The sequence below is a fragment of the Acinonyx jubatus genome, chromosome D1 (assembly GCF_027475565.1).
Source record: "Acinonyx jubatus isolate Ajub_Pintada_27869175 chromosome D1, VMU_Ajub_asm_v1.0, whole genome shotgun sequence".
NCBI classification, from domain to species: Eukaryota; Metazoa; Chordata; class Mammalia; order Carnivora; family Felidae; genus Acinonyx; species Acinonyx jubatus.
In genome coordinates, this window is record NC_069390.1 from 92,880,282 (window position 1) to 92,895,110 (window position 14,829).

Sequence of the window (14,829 nt, forward strand, 5' to 3'; positions counted from 1 at the left end):
AGCTCCCCACGGAGCAGCAAGAGGTACCTGACCTGGGGGAATCACTGAGCCCTGTGGGAACACAGCCCGCACGTACACACAAGCGATCCTGACCCAAGTCCCTACGTGAAACCCAAGCCTCCCCACTCCCACCCCACCCCCGTGTCCACAAGTTCTGTCACTCACAGCCACCTTCTCCCACACTTGCTGCCCGCCCCCTGAAGCCTGCTGAGGCCCGGCCCGATGCTGGGGAAGGTGGTACCTGCATGATCAATCAGACTCGAGTGTGGGGAACAGCAGACTCGGAGCAGGAAAGACAGCTGACCTGAGGCCAGGCTCTCCACTATGCAGTTCCAGAGGGCAGAGTACAATTTGGTGGCAGGGGCCAGCTGAGAGACTCCAACCGGCTGCTCTCCAGGGGAAAAAGTTCAAACTGCTGCAGCCCAGTCTATGCGATGGGGGTTGGGGTCTTGGAAGGGACTGTTTACCCCACAAACAGTTTCTGGGTCTGCAGCAGCTGGCTGAGCCACCGCCGTGGACGACATCAGGCTACGCCTCCATCACAGACCCAGGAGCAGCGGGCGTCTTCTAGAAGGAAGATGCCCCTCGGGACTACTGAGGTGTGCCTTGAGGCAGAAGTCAAATTCTCCTAGATGGGACAGCCTCTCTACTTAAGGGGGGAAAGTTTTCTGGCTGCACTGCCCCCAAAATGTCTTGGCTGAAGGAAGGAAACCTTGCCCCTGAGTTCAGGCCCCGGGGCTGTCCGAGTCCCAGAATTCTGTCTGGTCTCTGGATGCCTCCTCCAGCTGGGCCCCTCCACTGGGGCTGGAAGAGCCCCGTCCAGGAGTCTAGGGGAGGGCCATCCTTCCCAGGTCTCTCTGAATCAAATCCTCCCTCACCAGCAGTCCTGTCCTCCTGCACAGGAAAAACAGTCTATCTGGTGTTTCAGGGAGGGGGCTGGTCAGGGGCCCCTGAGCTTGCTCAAGCCCACGGGGCGGCCAAACCTCTCCTCACCACCTCTGCGTTCCCCAACCACCTCCATCCACCACCCGCTTCCCACGTGCCCGGACGAGAAGAGAAACAGGGATACTTACGTTATACCAACTCTGGCTTTTCTGAAAGGACAAAATAAGAGAAAGTACAATTAGTCTGGGAAGAGATGGTGGGAATGGCCAGGGTATTCCTGGCTCCAGAGGGAAGGTTACACAGACAGCAGAGGGCGGGCAGGGAGGAGGAATCCAAATGCAGCCGGATGCTTCCCATGTGGCTGCTCGAGAGGGGTCCTCCTTTCTCAAGACAGCTCCAGAAAGGAGGCCCAGGGAGCAGTCCATGCTGGAAACCTCACCGAGGTCGGGGCGGCAGGCAGCGGCAGCACCAGCCAGAGCTCAGCTGGAAGGGAGTCGGAGCCCCATCATGAGGTTTTCTGATGGGGGTGAGGGGTGCGCTGCAGGCATCCGAGACCCAGTCCCCAAATGGGCCCTGACCAGAAGCAAAGTGCAGAGAGAGACCAACCCAGCCTTCCGCTCCAAGTCAGCCCCTCTGTAGAAGGCAAGATGGGACCTTCGGGTAAAGGAAGAAAAGGGGCTGCCTGGAAACTTCCTCCAACTACGCTCTCGGCGAGCAGAGGCGTGAATTCCTCCTTCTGCTCAATAGCTGGCTGATGACCCAGGTGGCAAAGGGGTCCTGGGGAGGTTCTGCGCTGAGAGGAGAGTTGAAGCACATGATTGCTGGTTGTCCCTCCCCACTCTGTGCTGCTGTAACTCGGTTCCCAACAAAATCAAGACTCCGTCCCAGCTCCAGACTTCAGGAGCTGGTTCATTTCCTGCCCTGGGCAAAGGTTACTCGTTTTCATGGCAACCGAAAGTTCTTTAGAGCAAGAGGGATGGCTAACATTGTGCTTTGTCTACCTCCAGTCTCTAATCCCACCTGAAAGCTAGACAGGTGGACAGGAACACGCACGCATACCTGCCTGGGCCCCAAAACCGTGAGGTGCTGATCCAATGGTTTTAGATTGGGGATGGGGTATTTCAGGTTGTAAAAAACTTGTCAAGGGTGCAATTCCAGCCAAGAATCACTGCATCAGGGAAACTGCTGGTCAACAACTGTACACACAGGTGTGGATCCTGGGCACAAGTGGCAACTTTTGCCCTCCCACCTCGTTGAAGGGGCCCCGACTCATAAGGGGAGGAAAAGGCAGCCACTGTCTCAGAATGTCCACCGGGAGCAGGTCTGGCTGGGAGGAGGGTGGTCATGTGACCACCCCCCCCTCCTCACCAGCTCCCCCGTTCCACCAGAACTCTCTAGATGCTCTCTGTAGTCATTTCCCAACAAAGGCTATCACTATGGCCCATCTGGAAGCCACACACTCGAACCACGGCCTTACCTTCTCCTCTATTCCAGAGGTCTTAGCAGGTAAAGGGGCCAAATCTGAATATTTAAAACCAACTATTGCACTGTTGAGGGAGCTGTTGCCCCATGGGAATCCTGGACCTCGATCTGAACATGAGCCTGTAAACATTTGGCGAGAGCCACCCATTTCTGGAGGCGAGTGGATGGGGCAAAGAGGCTGTGTCTGACCTTACTTGTACCTTGTGAGGTCTTCATTCCTGGGTCCTGTCTCTGAGATCACAGGGCATGGCATTTCACCAAACCGAAGCCGGGCCCTCAGATACCTGCTTCACAGCTGAGAGAACTCTCCGTCACCCGCCCCCTAGCTTCTCACCCCACTGTCCTGGCCTTCGTGTTAGACCCTGGGAGAAAAGGGGACAGCAGGAATGAAATCGGGCTGGGTGCGGGGGACCCAAGATCCTTCATGATTACTCTTACGTGCTGTTCCCACTCCTGCCTTAGGTATTCCTGTACTGCCACACAGATAGATGTCCCTTTGGAATCCGTTCAGAGTGACAAAGAGCCTCAACCAGGGAACCGGTGTCCCATTTCTGTGTGATACTTTTGTGTAATACTTGCTCGTTCATAAAGGGGGGGAGGGGATAACAATTTGTGCTCCCAAGTACTGAAATGTGTGAAATGAACCAGCCAGAGCGAGGGCTTCTGTCCTGTCCCTCAGCATGACACTCTACCCTCATCAGCCATCTCCAGGCAGCTTCTCATCTGTCACCGCTAAGAAAAATGCCCCCCACCCCATCCCCCTGTCAAACCCATAGTAGCTCCTAGGAATACCCACTGCGGGCACGAGTCCCTCAACTCTGACCAGCCTCCTGGAGGCAAATTTCATCCTCTGGCTTCACTCTCCCAGGGCTGAGTCCCCAGCTCACGGGGGCAGGGAAACCAGAGGGGCCGCGGACCTGGGAAGGGAGGAGGGAGCGAGAGCAGAGGCGTCCAGGGACACAAGTTAGGGTGTCTGCTATTGCAGCTTCTCTAAAGTGCCCCTCCTTCGCAGAGAGGGCCAGAGGCATGGAAAAAACAGAACTAGGGGGTGGGGGTCAAGCCTTCTCTGACAGGTTATGAATGGATTCGGCTAAAAGGGGAGGGGGGGGGGGGGAGTCAGGAAAAGTACTCAGAGCTGCCCAGGACAGGGAACTGAGCAGAGGACGGTTCCACTGCCTCCTAGAAGGGGTCTAAAGAACAAGCACTAAAGGAATACGAGGCCTCTGGAAACAGACCCACCTTCCCTAGAGACATCTCCCCAGTGCAAAGGCTCCTGGGGTCGGGAAGGTGGGGGCTGGGGGGCCAGAGGAGGGGAAGAGAGGAGCTCTACTTATAGGAGGTACGAAATAAAAGAGACTTCTTACTTTGATCAGGTTAAGTCTGTCATACTGGAAAGAAAAAACCACAAAAATTAGGGTTGGAAAACAAGGAGAAAGGTCAAGGGGAAAAGCTGCAGCGAAGCCACGGGCCGGGTGACAGAGCACACCCAACGCAGGAGGACTCCCCTACTGGGGTCATCGCAGCGGCTGTCCTAGAGCAGGAGCTGGCGGGAGTGGGGGAACGGCCGCTGGCTCCCCTTAGTGGCCGCAAGCCAGTACTACAGAGCAGAAGCTGGGTGGCCGCACAAACTCCAGGGGTCTGGGGAAGAGGAAGGAAAGGACGCCTTGACATCTTCTAGCTCGCCGCTCTGGGCGGGGCTGCACCCAGAAGGGTCAGCCTCAGCAGTACAGTTACACACTCACAGGAGAGGGGCCTTACGGATCACCTGGTCTGACCCCTCCATATTAATACGAGGAAATGGAGGCCCTGGGAAGGCAAGGCAGACACCGCCCATGCCTGGCTCCAGGGAGAAGTGGAAGTACTTTCCAGGCGGCCTGGAAAATATACGAGGTCATCTCCTCTAGGAGGTGGATGGGAGACGGGGTGAGGTGGCCTGGTGGCCATAATAGCAACAATAGCTCTGGCGACCAGAGCCCTTTGCCACGGATACGTCTGGTCAACCTGAGACCACGTTCCAACCGGGGGAGGGGGTATCCTAACCACAGGAGCACGCTCTCCACCTCTCCTCACCTCACCTCTGCAGCTCTCCCTCGCTTTCCGCTCCAGGCCCCTGACCTGTGTAGCACCTAATTCCTGAAGTCTGTGTGTCCCTCACACACACTGGTTTCCCAGACCGACCTCAGCTGCCACCATTTCCCGCTGAGCTGGCAAGGCACCCCCGTCACCCACAAGTCAGTCCTGTTCTAATGGCGTTTGGAGGATGGTGGTGGCAGTGGTGACAGCTGTGACTGGTGGGAGAATGGGGCCGAGGGGAGGCATCCACCCAAACCAGGGACTCGAGGACTATGTGTCTGCCTCACCGAAGCCCATCAAAGGGAAAGAAAACCTAGACACCACCCCCCCCCCCTTTCCCAGCACCTCCCTCTTCAGCTCATGAGAGGGGGACCAAGGCTAACTTTGAATTCAGCTCTTGGTCCCTTCACAACGCCTCATTCTGACTCTCAGAGTCCCAGCCTGGCTCAGCAGACCAGTTCCATGAAACACGCCCGTCACCCCACTCATTTATGAGTCCTCCAGCCTCTGACGTGTAACATCCCCAACTACACACGAGCCTCTACGAGTCGGGTCTGGCTTCTGGACAATCTAGGCACGTTTCTTAAGGTTTCTTATTTCCCTTCCTAGCCTGTAGGCTGCCGGGGGGCAGGCACGGGCCCGTTACTCGTTTCCCGAGGAAGACCTACCATTTAGGAGATTTTTAAAAAATCCTCCTTACGGACTACTCGCCTCAACCCAGCACCCGACTAAAAGAGGCTCCTCTGTGGGTGGTGGCTGACAGCCATCAGTAACGTGCTCACCGAGTGCCCTGCTGGCATAGGGGTGAGAGGAGACGAAGCCCGCAGCTTCCGCTCAGACACAGCCAGAGAGACAGCCTAACCCGATGCCTGGGTCTAGTGACACGTGTCCTCTCGCCAGCCAGAGCTGTGAGGGGCTGGGAGCGGGTGCTGACCCCACGGAGCACTCCTCACTCCCCACAGGTAGAGCTCCTCCTTCCCTGCCCACAGCGAGCAACCACCATGTGAAGCCTTCAGAGCCAAGATGTGCTTTGAGCCTGAAGGGTCACAGACTCTGGGCTCAGCCCCGTAGTCTCTTGCTCTTCCCTCAGGAATGAGAACAGCTGTTCGCCCTCCTCCTCCCCAAGACACTTACAGAGGCTCAAGACTATTATTAAGTCATCCCTCTCTTTTTCTTCTCCAGGTGACATCCCACCTCCTTTTCCCCTGTGGGGGTTGTTTCCTGAGCCCTGCCGTTCTAAAATACCTACTGCTCACGCTGGACTCCCTCCAAGTTCTCTTTGGACCTCTGAGATCCTGGGGGCCAGGGCAGACTCTGGAACTGCCCCCTGACCTCGTCGCATTTCTACAGGGCCTGGGAGGGGCTACTATCGATATCCATCGACCTCCAGATCCTGGTACCACGCCCTTCTGGAAGAATAGCTCCGATCTGATCACACTTCAGGATCCTAAGAATACCACAAGCCCCCGGGCTGGGCAGTGGGTGGAAGCCGTGAGGGATGCCCAGGCTGAGCAGCTGTCAGTGGGCAGGCAGAGGGAAGAAGGTGCCAGGTAGAGCTCCTGAGGTCACTTTCCCACACCGGGGAACTCACCTATGGGAATCTGTGACCCTCAATCATCTCGTCCGGGGACTCTGGTCTCACCCACTAAAGCAGGTGTAAGCGGGTATATCAGGACCCAAAGCCCAGCTGGATGGGGCTTCCCTTCCCCCAGAGCAATGAAACTAAGCCCCGGCAGGACTCTGCTTCTAGATGGCTCCATGTAAGGAGGGAACTGATTCCCAACCCAAGGCGGTATTTGGGGAGCAGGCAGAGACAGGGGAGGATGGGGGACGGGTCTGTTCTCCGACTTTGGGTGCAAAACGAATGGTCCCTCTGTAACTTCAAGCCAGCCTGCCAGGGGGCAGTGGGGCCGGCCCTTCTGGGAAAGGGACCAAGCAAGACATGGGCCAGAGTGGGCGGGGGCAGAGGGAGGGGTGCGGAGCGCTACAGACAATTCAACACCGGAGGGGAGACCAAAGACAGAGACAAAAGATGGCTTACTTTTGAGAGGCGCTTGTGAGACTAAGACCATGCATGCAAAGGAGGTATTTGGGAAATGGTGGGGAAGAAGAGGAAGAACAAGAAAATCAAAAGACAAATCAGGTGGGAAGCCAGCTCCCGTGCCTCCCAGGGGCCCCTTCCCCTCCCCGGGGCCTAGGAGTCCAGCAGTAAAGAGAAGCTTTCTGAAGGAGCATCTAGGCAAAGACCACCTCCTGCTTCCCAAAGGACTGAGGAGGGGACAAGAAAATCTCTGGGGACCCATAAGTAGTCCGGGCCCCCCTGGGGCTCATTTTATGCCTTTCCTTAGGCAAAGGCCCAGGCCCTCGGCAGGTGGCACTGACACTTGCAGCGGATGGAGAGGCCCTGTCACCGTCCTCCTGGCCAAATGAGTACCAAGTGGGTTATTACCAAAGGTGAGGCAGAGTGATAGCCAGGGCGGAGGTTAAAAACCCCTCTCTTCCCTGAGGACTCTCTCTTCCCGGCACTGCGCTCCTCCCAGATAATGCTCCCCTCTACCCCGAATTTGAAAAAAGGAAGCAGGACTAAACGGATGACCCCCTCCTGGTCCCCAGAGCACCCTTTCTCCAAATCTCAAGGCACGTGAGGCTCCCTACCCCAAAGGGAGACAACAGTCACCGTGGAACCATTTAACTAGTGCTTGGGGCACTCTGAGTGCTCCGCTGAGAAGATAAACTAGGGTCTCCCCCGCCTGTCCTACCCTCGCCTCACTGACACAAGGGCCCTCGAGGAAGGGGTTGTCTACCTCGCTGACCCCCAACACTGGCTTCCCCGCAGCCAGCTGACGAGCAAGTACAGAGTCCCGGCAGCGCCTGACTCACCTTGGAATTTTTGCCGCCACTCCGGCCGGACTGCGAGGAGCAGCTGCGCTGGACGCCCTGCTCCGGCGTGGACGGGGACTTGTCCGAGGAGTGGTCTGAGCCCTTCTCCACCATGGTGTCTCCGTCCGGGCTCTGTGGGGTTGGCGAGCGAGACCGTTTCCGGAGGATGGGGGAGCAGGCCGGCGTGCTGCGGTTTGAGTTACTGGCAGTGCTGCAGGGGCAGATGGAGAGAGGGAGTGGGGTGGAAAGGGGGGAGGAGGAGGAAAGACAGGCAGTCAGTGACTGAAGGCCAAAGACGGGTCCCAAGGAGCCAGCTCAGGGAGCCAGGGTCAGGGGCTGGGGAGAAACAGGGAGAAAAGGGCCCAGCTATGAACTCACTGCACCATAATACTGCTGCTGGCCAGGAGGGGGCGGTGGTGCCGATGTGAAATGGAAGCAATGTGAAATGACATAGAAGGGGCAAGTAGGGCAGTTAGACATTTAGATATTCATCCATCCATCCAACCATCTGTCTGTCCATCCATCCAAATATCGTTCGAGCCCCTATTACATGCCAAGAACTGTCTAGGGAAAACAGAATTTAAGAGCTGAAAGGCTCATTACAGATCATCCAATAGCACGAGCTCCTTTTATGCACACTGCATAACTAGTTCCGACATTTTGTTTTGCAGATATGTGCCCATAAAAATAGTTAAGAATAATCCTACTTTCAAAGCAGTCACATGCATATTATTTCACTAAGGCATTATTTCTTAAGGCATTCCTAAACGGCAAGTGCCATAATCCCTATTTTTAAGGTCTTCTGACTTGCAACTCAAGCACAGCACAGTATTTCCTTGTAAGCCATGTTACTCTCTGCTTTCCCTGCCCAGGGGAAAGATGAACACAGCAGAAGTTCTCACATTCCATAGTCCCCTCCACCCAAATTCGTCTCCAACAGGCACCGTATACATCCCACAGTACCAAATCCACCCACGCCAAGGCTTACAGGCTGTAATTATTTACTATTGGACACTTAGCTTGTGCTCTTGATGGAACAGGATAGGCGTAAAGAAAGAGGGGAGGGGAAATGAAGTTAAGTTCTAACAAGTGTTTGCTTTGCCCTGAGAGAATGGAAGGACAAACATGGAAAAGGACATGGTTAAGTGGGAAAGAGACAGGGGGAACGGGAAGGGAAGCATGGACGAAACTGCAAAGGCAAAGAAAGAAGCACAAGGGTAGGGGGATGAGAAGCCGAGGGCCCCCTCACCCACTCCGGTCAGAGAGCAGGGTCAGGCTTCAGGGACAGCCCAGATCTGAAGCTGTGAGGGCCCCTCCATCCCAGCCTTCCCTAAGTGAGTGGCACGCAGGGTAGGGAACACTGTCATTTGCATGAAGATCCAGCTGTGACCTCAGATGCCCCATCGGACCCATTTGCAATGAAAACCATGCCCCTCTCAGCAGAACCTTGCACCTGGGGATCCTCAGCAGAGAAGGAAGGAAGCCCAAAGCCCAAACCAGCAAGTGGGGAAGGAGGGCAGCAGGGGGTGAGTGCAATGCTCTAACTTTTGAGGGAAACTGATGGAGAGAAGAAAAAAAGGGAGGCCAGACAGAGAAAAGGAAGACAAATGTGACCAGAGGACGTATGGAGACACGTTAAGACCCAGTGCTTTGCTTCCCCCTAAAACAGAATTCAGATAGATATTGCTTACAAAACTAATGATAACTGTGATTTTGAAAAAGAAGCTCTTGGAGCACCTGGATGGCTCAGTCGGTTGAGCGTCTGACTCTTGATTTTGGCTCAGGTCCTGATCCCATGGTCGTGGGCTCAAGCCCCACATCAGGCTGCAGGCTCAGTGTGGAGCCTGCTTAAGATTCTCTCTTTTTCCCTCTGCCCCTCTCCCTCTCTCATTCTCTCTAAGATAAATTAAAAAAAGAAGAAGTATTTCTTCAAGTTCTCACTCTGCCATTTTATCCTCTAACCACCGCCCCCCCCCCGCAACTCTTTCACTACTGCACATCGAGGAGAGGGGAAACTATGTTCCTTTTCTTCACTTGGAAAAGCAGAGTCTTGGAATGGTGGTGAGGAGATTCTCGGGATATGGTCTCTGGGGGGAAGCCTCTGAAAGCTCCTGAAGGGTAAACTCGGGTGCTCATCGTTCTGGGGTAGCTGCCTCTCACTCAGGCCAACTTCAACCCACAGCCAAGTACTCCAAGGAGTAAACTGTCTTCTAGGATTACTTTGCTGGAAGAACGGTGAGGAACTCCACCCCTAACCTCAACTAATTTGCTCACAGACATACCAGAGTGTGGACGATGCCTAGCACACGTCCATCTCAGTCACGACAGCTCGGCTCCTGTCTTTCCCTTCAATCAGGGACATCTTGACACATGGCGAGTCCAGGTGCGAGAATGGAAAGGAGGTCTCCTTATCCTTCTCCAAACTCTCCATCCCCACGGGTAACAGGCTGTTGAGGAGGGCTTCATTCAGCAAGGGCTGGGCACAAAATTCTAACCTGGAGGAAACTCACTCCAACTACCCAAAACCACATGAATCTCCCACTCAGTGATCAAAATGCCCATGAGATTCCCTCAACCACTGAGTGGCCCCATATCAGCTGACCTGACTGACACGTGCCACCCAATGGATACCTAAATTCCTACTTTCAACACATCCGTAAGCTTATCCTGTCATTTGTCGTGTTAGTCTCTGTGCTTTGAAGGCCACTGATGATCCGTGTTGTTCCTGAAGCGCTCTTCTCCGCTCCGTGATGCCACACAACTCTTTCTATTCCTCTTCTGGCCTCAAACGCTGGTTTCTCTCTTGCTGACTCCGCCTGAAGTCTGGTCCTTCCCCACGGCCCGAACCATCTCCTGCATAACTTCAACTGTACCTTGCAGCAGAAGACTCACTCCCCTGTCTGTTTCTGGCTCCGATCGCACTTGCTCCCTTCAGTTCAACAGTCTGCGGCCGAGTGGACAACCCCTCCAAAGAGAGGTCTCAGTTCAGACTGAGAACCGAGCTCACCATCCTTCCTCCCGAAACTCCTCCCACTACCACCCCTCGTCAGCGGCATTACCATTCCTCGTCTCCCAGCCTGCAAATCCAGGTCTTCTGTGTCACTCCGCAAAAAGTGAGTCACCGGCTCACATCGATTCTATCTGCGGAAAGCTTCTTAACCCATCCTTCCTTCCCTCCCCTCCCCCACCCAGGGTCTCTTGCCTAGATGGTTCCACTAGTCGTTTAAGTGGTCTCTTTCATCTCCTTTCCCTGTCTCGTACTCATTCCCGTCTCTGTCATTCGATCTATTTTTTTAAATTAATTAATTAATTAATTAATTTAAATTATTTATTTTTGAGAAAAAGAGACAGGGACAGAGTGCAAGCAGGGCAAGGGCAGAAAGAGAGGGAGAGACAGAATCTGAAGCAGGCTCCAGGTTCAAGCTGTCAGCACAGAGCCCAACAAGGGAGATCATGACCTGAGCCAAAGTCGGACACTTAACTAACTGAGTCACCCAGGTGCCCTCGTCATCAATCTTTCTAAGTACAAGCCTGATACTATCTTTCTGCCCGCCAGCCCCCCCCCACCCCAACAGGCATGCATCTTAAAGTCTCAAATCCTCAGAATGGAAGTCAAAGTTCTCTACCGAAAATGATGTTGACACTTGCCTGTATTCCAATACTTTATCTCTCCTTATACAGTCTTTGAGGGTTTCCGTATCTTAGTCCCATGTATCTTCCACTGGTGTTAATACGCACTCGCTTCCTCCTGTCTCCAGGCTTCCATACCTACCACTACTTGTACGTGAAGGGCTCTTCCCGGCCTTTATCTATAATCTACCTACTGGAGTCCTATTCAGCTTTTAAGAGCCATCTCAAACCTCACCTTCCCCACAAATCTTCTTAAAATCTCCACCACTGAGACACCTGGATGGCTCAGTTGGTTAAGCGTCCAACTTCAGTTCAGGTCATGATCTCACGGTTCGTGAGTTCAAACCCCGCGCCGGGCTCTGTGCTGACAGCTCAGAGCCTGAAGCCTGCTTCGGTTTCTGGGTCTTCCTCTCTCTTTGCCCCTCCCCTGCTCATGTGCGCTCTTTCTCTCTCTCTCTCTCTCTCTCTCTCTCTCTCTCAAAAATAAACATTAAAAAAATTTAAAAAATAAAATAAAATCTCCACTAATGAACTGACTAGAGCATTTAATATACTCTGTCTGGTACACACTCTTGGGGGCACCCACCTCTGCACCTCCCACGTGGTTTCATGTGACACCTTATAAGTAGTGTGTGCTCCGGGGATGTCTGCTGAATTACGTATCAACCTAGTGAAGGTTTTCACAATCTCCATGGCTTTAACAATCCCCAGGATCATGACACCTCCCAAACAGGTACCTCCACCTGTTAATGAAAATAGCTAAAAGTTGGGGCGCCTGGGTGGCTCAGTTGGGTAAGCATCCGACTCTTGATTTCAGCCCAGGTCATGATCTCAAAGTTCCTGAGTTCGAGGCCCACACCAGGCTCCCTGATGACAGTGCAGAGCCTGCTTGGGGTTCTCTCTCTTTCTCCCTCTCTCTCTGCCCCTCCCCGACTTCTGCTGTCTTTCTCTCTTAAAATAAATAAAGTTAGCAGAAATAGCTAAAAGTTTATGAATGTTTATGAGTTCCTGGCATGGCACCAAGCACTGATGAAGCACTAGTTTATTTTATTTCCCAGCCAACCTATGAAGTGTTGATGGAGATTATCATTCGTCCTCTTTTCAGGGGATAAAACTCAATTACGGACAGATTTAGTAATTTGCCCAAAGTCACACAGACAGGTAAGTGGCAAGAGAGGATCTGACATGCAGGCCTATCTGATGATAGAGCCTATTCTTGGAACCACGCACTCGGTAATATTTGCTGGGTGAACAGATAGAAGGATGGATGGGGTGGCCGGGTGGATGGAAAGAAAGAAGGAATCAGCTTCCTGCCTGCGGTTTTCAATCCATTCCCTATTTTGCTGTTACAATGAACTTTCTAAAAAAAAAGTGATTTTGCCATTTTGACCATCTTCTCCCTTGCTTGAAGTCCTCTATGGTGCCCGACCTCCTTAGAATGAAATCTGAACTCCAAACTATGGCAGAGAAGCTCCTCAATGATCGTACTTCAAGCTACCTCTGAAACCTCCATCTTTGCAACTCTTCCCAGGGGACCCTCTGCCTCGGCCATCCAGGACTCCTTACAGATCCTTGTGCCACGTTCTTGCCTTTCCCTATCTTTTCAGTCTCTCTCATGCTGAAAATACCATTTCCCCTCCAGGCACCCTCCCAACACTGACCCCTCAAGACTAAGCCCAACTACTCCCTACTCCATTCCCCATTCCACTCTAATCCTTCAAGAAGACAGCTGGGATTCTAACGCACCAAAATCACTATTTGATTTGCTACATGCATACCTAACACTCTTCAAAGGTATCCCCTTATCCTATAGATTTGGATGTCCTGCTGAGCAAATAAAACCCAATTCCTTTGCATCTCATAACCCTACACTATTGTTGTCTTTCCAGCGAACTCTACAATGGGCCATTAATCCAATCCTGCCACCATTATTAATAATAGTATTACTTTCTATTTCAAAACCTTGGGGATTTAAAGCTAAAAGGGACCTTGGATTTACTACCTAAAGGAAAGGAAGACTGGTATTGTAGGAGCTACTGGACCATGGCCTCCTTCCAGAACTTTGCACATATCCACGCATAAGAAATCTAAGAAACACGGAGGCTGCATGGCTGCCAGAGTGATACGCTTTCAGACCTGGATCTTCTGTTCCACACACACACACACTCCGAGCATGCGGCGTTCAAGTCCATAATGGTGAGTGACAAAGGATCCCTGTGCTTGGGACATTATTATAGTCGGGAAGAGCCAGACACGTGTTCTGCTCCTTCCAACATAAGCAATGAGTGGCAAGACAGGGAAGAGTCCAGGAATCTTACGCAGACTGCTTCCTTGAGAATTCAGCACTCGAGACGTGAGCTGGGTCCTAAATAACGTGTCAGAGTTAGCCAGGTGAAGGCATGGCAGTAGGATGGAAGAGAATGTGCCCAAGCAAAACAAAACAAAACAAAAACCCTGTATAAACAAAGGTGTGGAGACCTAGAACAGCTGGGGATACACAGAGCATTGCAATGTGTTACTGAAGCGTAACATGCTTAAGCTGACGCACATGAGACTCCTCAGACTATCAACTCTCCCCAGTAATAGGTCCACTGAGACCCCCACCAGCCACTTTCAACCCACTCACTGCAGGGGGGGGGGGCAGACCTCATTCACTCACTTCCCATCTCTCCTTTTTTAAAGATCTCCAACAACACTTTTTCATTCCTCTCCCGGTTACCCTGCTAACAAACAGTGAGTGCTTCCTTAAGTCTAATACCTCATGTCGTCCCTGGGTGCGGAGCGACAGGCATGTGTCTTGTAATCTCTGTGGCAGAAATGATTACACGGAAGGCAAACAAGTGAACCTGAATGAGGAACACCACCTAAGCTACTGGGATCGCAGCAGCCCCTTTCCTACACGCTAACACGTTCCACTGGCCTGGCTCATTCCCAGATTCCCACTCACCCTCCGCACACCTGGACACTTCATGTTTCACATCATCCCTTCCCCCAAGCCCGGCCCCTCCATGACCTGTCTGATCAAATGGTTCGGCCATGATAGTTTCGGTGCCAGGACACTGGTAATTTTTCTGACTCCCTGATATATTCCAGGGCACCCCCAAACTAACAGGAAGAACATTTAATTAGAAATTCAGAAAGCCAGTTTCAAATGAAACATTTGTTTGCTGAGGGCCTGCTTGGGCCGTTATGTCAGGATTAATTGCCGGCCTGTAGAGTTGTGTCAGCAGGCTCAGGCTTGAGTCCCAGCTCTGCCACTTGCTGGGTGACATCGGTCTCTGAGTCTCATTTTTCTGCTTAGACAAATGAGAGGTGTTAATGCGTATCTCATAGGACTGCTGTCGAATGAAATAACGTGAGTGAAATATTTAGTGCAGGGCTCAACATAACAAATGTTACATAACAAATGCTCAATAAATACTACGGAGCTTCTATTATTGTTCAGAAAACTTTTGTTCTGGGGCGCCTGGGTGGCTCCGTCAGTTAAGCGTCTGACTCTCGAAATCCGGCTAAGGTTGTGATCTCTCAGTCATGAGATGGAGCCCCCGTCAGGTTCTGGGCTGAGTCTGGAGGCTGCTTGGGATTCTCTCCCTCTCCCTCTCTCTCTCTCTCTCTCTCTCTCTCTCTCTCTCTCTCCCCCGCCTCGGTCTCTCTGCCCCTCCCCCACTCATGCTCTCTCTCAAAATAAATAAACATTTTATGTTTATTTTTGAGAGAGAGAGAGAGAGAGAGAGAGAGAGAGACAGAGTGCAAACAGGGGAGGGGTAGAGAGAGGAGACACAGGATCTGAAGCAGGTTCCAGGCTCTGAGCTGTCGGCCCAGAACCCGACACAGGGCTCGAACTCACGGACCATGAGATCATGCCCTGAGCCGAAGTCG

At 52.8% G+C, this 14,829-nt stretch overlaps 1 protein-coding gene across 14 annotated transcripts in view; it reads right to left on the bottom strand.

Annotated features, from left to right (window-relative positions):
• GRAMD1B (GRAM domain containing 1B) overlaps nucleotides 1–14,829 on the bottom strand; it is a 237,700-nt gene that overhangs the window by 35,416 nt on the left and 187,455 nt on the right. For 12 of the 14 annotated variants that reach the window (XM_053203949.1, XM_053203956.1, XM_053203945.1 and 9 more), the window contains 2 exons: nucleotides 7,321–7,531; nucleotides 1,074–1,094 (listed from right to left, as the gene is read on the bottom strand). In XM_053203949.1, the coding sequence (XP_053059924.1) occupies nucleotides 1,074–1,094; nucleotides 7,321–7,531 (232 nt within the window). Of the gene's footprint in view, nucleotides 1–241; nucleotides 387–1,073; nucleotides 1,095–7,320; nucleotides 7,532–14,829 lie in introns of those variants that run through there. The other 2 variants (XR_008290592.1, XM_053203959.1) reach the window with 2 other exon arrangements.